The sequence below is a fragment of the Pseudophryne corroboree genome, chromosome 3 (assembly GCF_028390025.1).
Source record: "Pseudophryne corroboree isolate aPseCor3 chromosome 3, aPseCor3.hap2, whole genome shotgun sequence".
NCBI lineage: Eukaryota > Metazoa > Chordata > Amphibia > Anura > Myobatrachidae > Pseudophryne > Pseudophryne corroboree.
In genome coordinates this window covers 768,868,124-768,880,442 of record NC_086446.1, presented here as the reverse complement: position 1 = coordinate 768,880,442, position 12,319 = coordinate 768,868,124, and the positions used below count along the sequence as shown (strand labels likewise).

The 12,319-nt window shown below is 47.5% G+C and overlaps 1 protein-coding gene across 1 annotated transcript; it reads right to left on the bottom strand.

Moving 5' to 3' along the window:
• Positions 1-335: 335 nt before the first annotated feature.
• On the bottom strand, positions 336-11,936 carry TPI1 (triosephosphate isomerase 1). The gene is made up of 7 exons (XM_063962481.1): positions 11,752-11,936; positions 2,682-2,805; positions 2,513-2,597; positions 1,723-1,855; positions 1,436-1,521; positions 918-1,005; positions 336-622 (listed from the first exon to the last, which is right to left on the bottom strand). The coding sequence occupies exons 1-7, from the start codon at positions 11,861-11,863 to the stop codon at positions 504-506; spliced, it is 747 nt and encodes a 248-aa protein (XP_063818551.1). The 5' UTR covers positions 11,864-11,936; the 3' UTR covers positions 336-503.
• Positions 11,937-12,319: the final 383 nt, after the last annotated feature.

The following is a 12,319-nucleotide window of genomic DNA, read 5'->3' as shown; positions in this document are numbered from 1 at the left end:
TCCACTAGGACATCAGAGAAAGGAGACCTAGGGAAACCACAAGGGGGCACTCAAACACAAGTTGCAGCAGAGACACGAGACAACTTCTAAGCCTGCAAAATGTAAGCGTGCCAGCTGTATACCTGGACTGTCAAGAGGACTCTTCACAACGCACATAGTGGCATAAAGAGGCCCCATCAATGCGCCAGCCAATTCTCAGCAGCAGACACTGGACGGCACTTACATGGCCAATCTACCCCCCCAAATACCCATAATACTTGTAGTGTGCAGTAACCTGCGATATATATTGTAAAGATATGAGCCAGTTACAGGCAGCCTACAATGAGAGATAAAACTGGAGACCATCTTTAATTTATTACACATTCTAATTCACTTATACAGAATCACCTCGGGGAGAGAGGCTGCTCACACTGAAGGGTCACTAGACATGAAATGGGGGACATCAGACAGTACTGCCATGTATGAAACTGCATGAGAAGGCAACATGTTGTGGAGGGAAAGGGTTAATGCTTGGCATTGATGATGTCAATAAACTCTGGCTTCAGCGACGCTCCTCCGACCAGGAAGCCATCGATATCAGGCTGAGATCCCAGCTCCTTGGAGGTGCCCCCAGTGACGGAACCTGCAGAGAGACCAGAGCGCGGTGCTTTAATACAGCAAGACCGGAACTGTACGTCACATGGTAGGCAGAGAGGCTACTGGAACCCCACATCAGCAGGGTAGAACACAGGATTTTCTGAAGAGACTAGACAATGCATTCCCCCACCCCTCCTGGTTTCATACCTCCCAGTCAGTCTGGTCCACAATCTAGCCAAACCATGCCCTCATCCAATAGGCACCCTCTAGTAAGGTCAGGGTCACCAGAACATTAGGTGGCCCTTCAAATAATTAACACAAGGAGAAACCTTAGACGTTACCTCCATAGATGATGCGTGTTGATTGGGCAACTTGTTCAGATACATTAGTCTTCAGCCATTCCCGGAGCTTATTGTGCACCTCCTGGGCCTGGATAGGACAAGTTTATATAGGGTTAAACAGGAAGAACACAGTAGATACGCAATAAGGATCAACATAGAGCAGTCACTCATTCTAGATCTCATGGAAGGAGAGCCATACTATCCTAGTGGAGATCTCTAAAGACCCATGAGGTCATAAGTCACTGCGATTTAAGTCACCTGATGAAGCAGCAGTCACGTGCAGTACACTGGATATCACCATTATTATTTTGGCCTCAGACCTGTCAGCTGCACAATAATCAGCAGTGACAATGTACTGGAAGAGATTAGCATAGGACACTAGTCTACAAGGAATTGGATCATAAATGGCTCTTGTTTCACAAATGGTCCTAGGAGAACACTTTCCTACAGTTAATGTTTTCATAAACCTCTCATTGTCCATTAGTCTTCGCTCAGAATTATGGTGGATCTGCACTTACTTGTTGGGGTGTGGCGGTCTTGCCAGTACCGATGGCCCAGACTGGCTCATATGCCAGGACAACCTTGCTCCAGTCCTTTACGTTATCTGCCGGAGAGATGGAGCAAGTTACAGCAGTGTGTGAGCTACCTAGGGACTACAAATGAAGACTATGCAGGATGCTGGGAAAGCCGTACATGGTATTATCAGCTCAGAAAACACATCAATGCGTGGTGTCCGTAGGGGGCTACTCAGAGGTCATCAATGCTAGCCAACATGGACTATAAAGCAGTCACCGCGAGCTCTCACCTGCAATGAACTTTGTCTGCTCAAACACCACTTTCTCCGTGATTCCAGCCTCCCGCTGGTCCAGCTTCTCCCCAATGCAGGCAATGACCCCTAGGTTCTCCGACAGTGCATGAGCCACCTTCTGGCCAATCAGCTGTACAGAATAAAGGGAGATGCGAATTAGGACAGCGCAGTCTGATTACACAGCTGACAAATGCAGAATATTTGCAAAGTCTTCCAATTCAGTGCAAGAACTGCATCCTCTTAGCAGCCAACACGAGTTGAAAATGCTTCCATGGGAACTTAAGCGTGAAAGAGACGTATAAAGGACTTATTCATAAACACTTCTACTACATATACCTGTCACTGCAATACGTTTTGTTTACACCTACATATTGGTATTTAGAACCATATAGTAATTAGACCCCAGTGGAGCACACAGAACCAATCCCTCTCTCTTTTCACTTATAGTCAGGGTTGATAACTCCTGGTGGATCTTGTCTGACTGCCCCATTTTCACACAAGGGAACCATTCTCATCATATTATTGTAAAACAATGGGTTAAATCCTGGTATGTAGAAGTATCAGTCTACACAGACCAGTGTTACCTAGGAGACTACAAGCTTTCAGTAGTTTGCTTCAGGATAGCGACGTTCTACCCAAAACAGAAAAAAAAAAAAAAGCACTGATGGAATGGATAGTGTAATAAACAAGGTTAGTAAATAAGGTAGGATATTTATAAGATGTCCAAAATTCTGTTTCCTTGCTTTTGAAATACAGGGCAACGTTTGTTACAAGACCACGATCTCACCTCATCACTTTCCCCAAAAACATGTCGCCTCTCGGAATGTCCAAGAATCACCCAGGTAGCACCAACATCTTTAATCATAGCTGGGCTGGAATGAGATTGGGATTATGTTAAACACAAGCTACGGCAAACAGTGGATACCATAAACATATGTACAAGCATGTATACATACCTGGTCTCCCCAGTGTAGGCTCCACTTGGTACTTTGTAGCAATTCTGTGCAGCAACTGCAAATTTAGCATCCAACTTCTGGTGTACAAAGTCTAGGTAAATTGTGGGGGCACCGCATACTACCTCTGTAGGAGTAAAGAAGACATATTTTGTGATAGCTTGTACAGAGAACAGGAAAGTTACTTCAGGTACGTTAGCCCTGGTATCACATAATGGCTCTTGGCTGATCTAGTCATATACTCTGATATCATGTGCACTTTCTCCATCAGAAGCATGGCATTTAGAAGGATTTCACCACCCTGTACAAAAGTCAGCTTCATATGAAGCAAGAGTTGGGGATAAGGGTGATATAAGACTAGAGGGGAAAGGTGGTAGTGCTGCAATATGCCAGCTGGCTGTACGCGGCATGTCCTGCTGAGGTGTGGGACACACAAAGCTGGTTATTGGGGAAAGACACCCAGTAATTTGTGTTCTAATCTTACACAAGTTATTATTTCTCACTAAGGGGGATATTCAATTACCTGCACCGACTGCAGGTGTAAGAGTCTTGCTGGGGGGACAGGGGCTATCTAATTAGCCCCGATAAGCCGGTGCGTGCTGCAGCTCATCGGGGATTTTGTTTCACCTGCCTCCGGCAGACAAAGCAAATTCCCCAATAACAGATGAAAACGGGGCTATTTCACACAAAAACACAGGTTTCAATGAACCTGTGTATTTTCAGGTGAAAAAGCGCTTTATAGGCCGGTCAAATCGAATAGGCCGACCGCAAAACCCGAAGATACATCAGGAGTTTACTCCCGATGTCTCTTTGGGGGCTAATTGAATACCCCCCTAAAAAGTAAAAACCCGACTTTGCAACCAGACACTTCAATCTCCTTTTATTAGACTTGCTGTGCCTCCTTTCACAAACCTTCCATCAGAGATTATGGCCGGACACGTAGCCTTACCACACCATCCCTTTAAAACTAGGACGCTCATGAATCACAGGTTCTGTGGCTAATTAAAACCAGGTAAAATGCAGGGTTTAAGTCAGCCAGCCACAGAACCTGTGTAATTCATGTGTGCATGGTTTAGAGTGATCGTATGGTAAACCTAGTTATACATCACCCAGTACCCTCAGCAAACATGTTTATATAGTGTTCAGTCTAGCACCCTGCACCTAATCAGTGAGGCGGGCATATTTTAATTTTGAAGGGAACATTTTTAGATGTGATTTATCGCTACTGTATCTGTAGAGATGCACCATGTATAAAAATGTGCAATTCACAATTAAAATATGCCCTCCTCACTGATTAGGTGCAGGGTTCTAGACTGAACACTATACCAGTGTGCCATACTGTAGTGCCTAGACCGATCAATGCAGTGCCGTAACTAGACATTTTAGCGCCGTCTAAGAAACAGCATCGCCTCCCAACATACAAAACAGGGCCAGTGCAAGTGTCAAAAATATAGGGGGGTGGCTTCATGGGGAAGGGGTGTGGCCACAGAGCTCTCTTTTACACAGTACGGCAGGCTTTTTTTTTTTTTTTTTAAACACAGGCAGGGTCCTTTTTGTCCCCCTGTTTTACACATGGCAGGGAGGGAGAACTATACTCACCTGCGACGAGCCGGCATGCCTCTACTCACGCTGCACTCTTTGCAGCGCAGGGCATTGTGGGTGGGCTGTGGAGAAGACCTCACTCCCAGCACACAGGGAGGAGGTGGGGACCAGCTGCAGCGCTGCCTTGGCTACCTATGTGAGAGGCAGCTGGGCAATGCAGCTGGACGACAGGCACACCAGCTGGCGACGGCAGGGGAAGGAGGCAGCGGCAACGACGGAGTGGCCAGGAGGGTGTGCCGGTGGTCCTGCGCCTCCTGCACGTCAGCACTGTATGCCAGGCACCAGCGGCACACACCTAGTTACAGCCCTGGATCAATGGGGTCTGGGACTCCAGGTCGACAACAAAAAGGTCGACACCTTAGGTCGAGAGGAATAAGGTTGGAATGAGTTTGTTTTTTTGGTGTCGTTTTCTTTGTAGAGTGACCGGGAACCCCAATTAGTGCACCGCTTGCCATGCTTTGGGCATGGTGCCTTTGCTCAGCTACCGCTTCGCTCGGCACAGATTACAGTTCCAATCGTAGTCCACGTGGATCGTTAAGTATGAAAAGGTTCCAAAAAAGGGGGAAAAAAATCGTGAACTCATGTCAACCTTTCATCCATGTCGACCAATTGGTGTTGACCTAATGTGCGTCGACCTGGAGTCCAGATACCGGATCAATGCTCCCAGCACTTCCCTACATCTCAGTGGTGATGCTGCATATGAGGCGGCTGCTGAGAAGCTGGTGGTCTTGAAAAACATCTGAAAGTGGTCCAAAGTGTGGACATACATGCTGGCATAGAAGCCTAGGTGATTATGTACACACTGGTATGAAGAAAAGCCTGGTGTTTATAATGTTTTAATACATTTTTAAAGGTGAAAAATATTAAAGTGATTCTATTTCTTGTGGACTGGTGACTGCCCAGTTTGTTTGTTTTTAAAAAGGACTTTTGTGGTCTCAGTTTGTGCCAAGATAGCACAAGAAACCCATATTGATGAGCTTGGAGTACATACAAGCTTGGAACTTGTTAGATACATCTATACATATTATAAAACTGCATGGGTTGTGTCTGTACATTTGTCTTGAGAAACTTTATGAACTGTGGAGGCCAAAAAACAAAACAATGTTTGTTGCGGCATCACACAGAGGCTACCGGATGAATCTGGCTTGCTTTTTCACTATTGTATAGCTTAACCTAGAAATAACGGAGGTATGTATGATCTTGATGTGACGTCAGGGAAGGGAGCAATAAAGGAAAAGACTGGACACATGCAGTGTGCAGGCTCCTCAAGATACATACACACATACCACAAAACGCTCAGGGCTGCAGGCAAGAGCATAGCTACCATAGGTACAGGGAGTGCAGCTGCTATGGGGCCCAGAGCCGAGAGGGGCCCCATCTTCCTTGGGAAAGATACATGCGTTTTTATATATATTTTCCCCCCACTGGGGATGCATAGAGGCACTTACAAACTTTTGCCTTGGGGTCTACAATATATCTAGTTATGCCCCTGGACCTGCTCATTGTAATGCGACATACTATGAACTAGGGGCACTGCAATGCAGCATACTATGAACTAGGGGCACTGCAATGGGGTATACTATGAACTAGGGGCACTGCAATGCGGCATACTATGAACTAGGGGCACTGCAATGCGGCATACTATGAACTAGGGGCATTGCATGTCATAATAAACATTGGGTGTACTGTGTTGTATAATGTGTACTGGCAGCCATAAAATGTGACAATGTGAACTAGGGCACTACTATGGTTCATAAAATAAACTAGGGCATTGCTATAGGGCAAAAAGTTAACTTCTGCAGAGAAGTGTCTTTCTAGAATCATTGGGACAGGGCCCCTTCAAAATGTTGCTATGGGGCACACAAAGTACTGGCTACACCCTTGGCTGCAGGCGTGGATCTCAGGACCAGCTGCTTCTCCCATGGGCAGCTTTACGTGGCCTGCTCACAAGTTAGTAGCCCTGAGCATCTTTGGGTGTTAATCCCTGAAGGAAAACTGCAAATTTGTTTACAAATAAATTGTAACCAATGTTTACAGTATAAAAACATACACCACAATATTAGATGGCACTACTGTCTCTGTAAAATTAGTTCTGCTGAGCAATAACATTTACGCAAGGGAAGCTGTGCGCAAACACCAAAATACATACATACAACGGGCCCAAATTCTGAGTGGGGCACAAAGCAACTGGTTTAGCATGAAGCTGCAGTAACCCAATTAACTATCTTGTGAAGTTCTGTGCATCTTCAGAGGGAAGCTGCGCACCCAGCAGTTTTACACCAACTGCTGCAACCATTACTATCTGTAAGTGCACCAGTCCCACACTAGGTGCAAGAGAACCATCTAACAGGCTTCCCTTATCCACACGTGCAACTTACAATCAGCTATAGCTCCTCACCCACTATGAGACGCATCTCTTGCATGTTTCTGCCCATTTCATGCAAAGCAAGACCACACAGACATCCCTACTACGGTACAGCCTCTGTGCATATGCTGTATGGTCAATACCAGCACCTGTGTCCAGAACAGAACGTCAGGCCATATATAGGGCTAGAGGGGAAATCTGGGTATCACTATAGTGCTCATGAGGAGAGTGTGCAGATAATGCATATATGACCCCAGTCACCTCTGCTCTCTCTCACCTGTAAGTTACCAAGAACAGATTTTATCACTTAAGACTAAAAGCCCCGTACACACATGAAGGGGATCCGGTCTGAAGATCAACAGTGTCTAGGTCGACAATGTTAAGGTCGACCACTATAGGTCGACATGGATGGAAGGTCGACAGGGTTTCTAGGTCAACAGGTCTAAAGTTCGACACGAGTTTCACATTTATTTATTTTTTTTGGATTTTTTCATACTTAACGATCCACGTGGACTACGATTGGAACGGTAAAGTGTGCCGAGCGAAGCGGTAGCGGAGCCATGCGAGGGGACGCGGTGCACTAATTTGGGATCCCGGTCACTTTACGAAGAAAACGAAACCAAAAAAAAAAAAAAAAAAAATCCTCATGTCGACCTTTAGACCTGTCGACCTAGCACATGTCGACCTAGAAACCCTGTCGACCTTCCATCCATGTCAACCTAGTGACTGTCGATAAAACAAACCACACCCACATGGAGATGTGTGCTGAGTGATCTAGCACAGACTGCTCAGCACACATTTCTCCCCCCCTCTCAGCACAGCACAATGTGTGCTGAGAGAGGGCTGGGATAGGGGGTGCGAGGGGGGCACTCACTTCACACAGAAGAAATACTAGATTTAGCATGCATCGCTATGGGCATACACATGGAGAGATCCGTGCTTAATTTCTAAGCAATCTAGTCGCTTAGAATTTAAGCATGGATCTCTCCGCGTGTACCCTACCTTAATACATTTAGGCCAAAGTGGAGACAGATAGGGGTCTATTCATGAAGCAGTGAAAAGAGTGGAGAAGTGAGCCAGTGGAGAAGTTGCCCAGGGCAACCAATCAGCTGCTCCGTACAATTGTATAGCATGCAAGTTATAAATGTTGCTTCAATGTTGATTGGTTGCCATGGGCAACTTCTCTACTCTTTTCACTGTTTCATGAATAGACCCCAAACAGAGAAAGTACCAGCCAATCAGCTTCCTACCCGCCCTGTTACAGGATGTTTTTGAAAACTGACAGTTATGAGCTGATTGGTTTGTACACTTTGTCTCCACTATCACTTTAAGTCTTAATACATTTGGCCTCTATGTAGAGACAGAATCCATTAACTACTGATCGGTGTCATATGCAGCAGAGTATTAATATATATGGCAGAGGCTCCTCATGCAGGTGCAGTACGAGTACATGCAGGCCAACGAACCCAATACCCTTGACTTTGCTATTTTCAGATAATCAGAGTTTATTTTGGGCACATGAAAAAGGTTAGAAGTCAGGACCTTTACACTACGGCAAGTGCAGACAGTCTGAAAGGGCAGAGCTGTTTTTAGGCCTCTATTCAGCTGTCACAGGCAGGGTGAAAGGTCACCTGAAAGACTATCAGTGTCTGCTGGAGTGTGCAAACCTGGCCCGCCCGGGGGCACAGAGGACAAGCAGCAAGGCCTGTGGGAGCTGGCACAGAGCATGCACAGTCACATTACTGCAGCCATGTGGGCAGGGCCCTGCTGCGGTCCCTTTAAGACTGACACTGCAGAACGTGGACGTGCCTGTGAGCACAGACACAGCCTCGTCCTCTAGTAGGCGGCAGCAGCACAATATACAGCCACTTCTAGATGGTGCTGTACAACACACTGGCTCTTGCATCTCTCCTTAGTGTTCCATCTGCATTAGATTTGCCTCAATTTCTGGACCGGTGCAGTCCAGGCAGTTGCAGCAGCCAGATTTTGCACCATACGCCAATGCAGCCACCTGCTCTCAGAGTAGCACTGAACGGATTCCCTGCCAGATACGCACGCCTCAGAGTAGCACTGAACGGAGTCCCTCTCCCATATGCATGCCTCAGAGTAGCACTGAACGGAGTCCCATACGCATGCCTCAGTAGCACAGAACAGAGTCACTGTCCCATACGCATGCCTCAGAGTAGCACTGAACGGAATCTATGCACACCACAAGAGTAGCATGGAACAGCTACTTTTCAGACACACGCAATATAACAGCCCAGACACCCAGAAATTCCCACTTCAAGGGCAGATACAGCCGCTGTCGAATCGCCCGAAGACAGACAAAATTGTCTCGTGTGCATGCACATTCTGCTTAAACTTGCTACACGCAGCTCAAACCCTGTGACCTACATAACTTCCCTTTCATTTCAGCTATACGCTAGGTTTTACACCACGTTCTGGTCTCTACCGCTGCACACTGTATTCCGCATCTCTCGCCTCCGTTCTAGCTGCAAAGCATTCTGGGCCACCTTATTCTACCTCCATATACAGTCTGGTGCCTGCAGCAGTGTGGCAAGGCCCTGGCTGTGGGTCTGTACTCGCACTGCGATCCACCCTACAGGCAAAGCTCATCCTGAATGCTGGCCAGGTCCACAGACACCACTCCGCTTTCAAGGTCATTCAGGACAGTGATGCATGGAATACAGGCGCAGATGCAGCCTGTAGGTACACGCCAGCATCCCATGTAATAGGCAGAACTCCCACAGGCAAGACACATGTACCGTTACACACCACATGCATGACTGGCTGCAGGATTACATCACTGTCCTCAGCCTTAGTAACCGGAAATATTACCTCACTGCTTGCAGCTCTGACAGCCATTAACCCCATTCATCGTCACACCACAGCGGGGAGCCGCGGGTTGTGGGTTTTAGGCCTAATGAGCAAGACCCGGGTCCCAGATCCCTCCAGTTCCAGTCATGTATGTTCTGCATCTTTGTATGATGCACTATATTGCGGTTTATCATGCTTATGTGTGCGCTAATCTGTATCCAGTACATACCATACAGCAAGCATTCACAGGGGCCTCTAGTCCTGCTGCGCAGAAGGGTGTATGGAGGACAGGAATATTACGCAGGCCATGGATTCACAGTTAAATGGGCCGATGCCACCAACAATCAATCCAGCACTCAAGTAGTACACAGGTGGCATCTACCCTCCATACATTGAGAGATACACATGTAGTGTTACCGATTGTGACGGCACAATGTATCGCCACATGCCGTAATACCACATCAGCTGTGGAGTCGTCCAATTGGCCATGCAGCACATCCAATGGGAATACAGCCACCAGATTCAACAGATGAATTTGGCAGATTGCGGATCACAGCATTTTCCGATATAGTGTATACCTAGCATTTGTTCCCAGACTCTGGGGTCTATTTACTAAGCCTTGGATGGAGATAAAGTACCAGCCAATCACCTCCTAACTCATTTTTCAAACCCAGCCTGTGAGATGGCAGTCAGGAGCTGACTGGCTGGTACTTTATCTCCATCCAAGGCTTAGTAAATAAACCCCTCCGTTCTCAAGGAGCCCCAACAGTGCATGTTTTCCAGGTCACCCAGCAAGTGCACTCATTACTCACTGACAAATTAAAAGATGCACAGGTGGAGCTCATCTCGCTTGTGATTCTGTGAGGAGACCTGGAAAACGTGAACTGGTAGTGGTCCTTGGAGACCAGTCTGGGAACCACTGCTTTAAAGGGATCAACTGGTTTATTATATTTATATATCAGTTATATTGGCACGTTACCATGTCTGCCAATACTTCTGTTCCTAGCAGGATAGGCACCAGCCGGCTATTACAGTCAGAGGGCTGCTCTGGGCCAAGAATGTTAAAAGTCTCAGGCAGCTATTAGCCCCTCCCACTGCGCAGCAGGGTCACTGGGCGATACCATTGGGCAGGCACAGCCTGGAGCAGCTAGAGAATGCAGAGCACAGCGCGTTTAGGACCATATGCACATGCGGGAAATTGGATCTATTATAGAACATTAGGTCCAGCCAATGCCGGCTGCAGTTACTAGAGCGTCTAGTTCTAGACTTAGCAGTTATTCCGCAGACCTCAGCCACAGAAAGCCATACAATGTGTCAAAGTGCTCAGGGTATATGTTCTAGCATAATAACTATCCAGGTGATCACTGGCGGAACAGTAATTACATTGATCAGGGGTCAAACAGTCCTCATAGGACCAGGTGTTGATCAAGCAACAGGTGCAATTCATTCATTTTATACATCCCAGTTATTTACTTTGAGTTTTACATGAGTAGGTCAGTCACATCTGTCCCTGTGTCAGGAGCTTAAAATCTATGGAGGAGGGGTGCTGTGAAGAAAGACAAAGTGGCCAGAGATAAAGTACCGGCTAATCAGGTCCTGACATTTTTCAAACACAGCCAGTAACATGGTAGTTAGGAGCAAGCTGGCTGGCACTTTATCTCTTTCCACAGCTTAGTACATACACCCCCTACATTCCCTATCACATGCATACATACATTAGGGATAATTGTGTCAGAAGCCAGGTAACCTACCAGTATGGTCTTGGGAGTGTGAGGGGGAAGTCTGAGCACCTGCAGGAATCCCACAAACACTGGAGAGAATGTACAAACTCCACACCTATGAACTATTAGGTACAACGATCCCTGATGACTGAAGGATAGTGCTTGCACTGGCTGGCCTCAGTTAATGTGATCACTGCACTGATCATGTAATAGATAATTATAGCCAATAGCTGTATTGATCATTGATTGCTAGCAGCCACAGGGATCAGGGGGCACACAGCAAGGCTCTGCAGACACAGGGGCCCCACTAGTGTTCAGGGCCAGTGACCTCACTAGTGTTCAGGGCCAGTGACCCCGGCCGGGACCCCATTAGTGTTGAGGGCCAGTGACCCCGGCCGGGACCCCTATTAGTGTTGAGGGCCAGTGACCCCGGCCGGGACCCCACTAGTGTTCAGGGCCAGTGACCCCGGCCGGGACCCCACTAGTGCTCATAGCCAGTGACCCCGGGACCCCACCACCATTACCACTACCACTATGCACCCCCAGAATGGAACACGGGCTCCCGCACCTGTGTCCGCATTGATCTTGGCGCTGTTCAGGGTATTGATCAGCTCCCCCAGGCTCTTCTTGCTACCGTTCATCTTCCAGTTTCCCCCCACGAAAAACTTCCTTGGAGACATGGCGGCAGGGGTTCCGGGTGCTATGCGGTGCGGTTGGTGAATCTGGAGCGACGGTAACGAGCAGCTTCTCCGCGATGCTTCCTTAAATATGCCCCTAGGCCACGCCCACTGACTGGCAGGTCCCGCACTAGCCCCGCCCATCGAAGCTCTGACAGCTGGGACACGCCTTCTCTCTCAGGCGCCATGTTTGGTGTGGGCAATCACCCTTCACACTGTTGCCAGCGTCACCGCAGTACACTGCTGTCACAATGCTAGCTTCATTCCCCACAGTATTGTATCCCAAGTCCCCAAAATGAAGATATGCAAGAGGCGGGAGGGAAAGAAGGCGGTGCTGTAGACATAAGATGGAATGAATGGAGGGGTACAAAATGGCTGAGGGTAAGGAAGATGGAGCTATAGAGAATGGCTGGGGATGAAAGGGATGGAGCTATAGAGAATGGCTGGGGATGAAAGGGA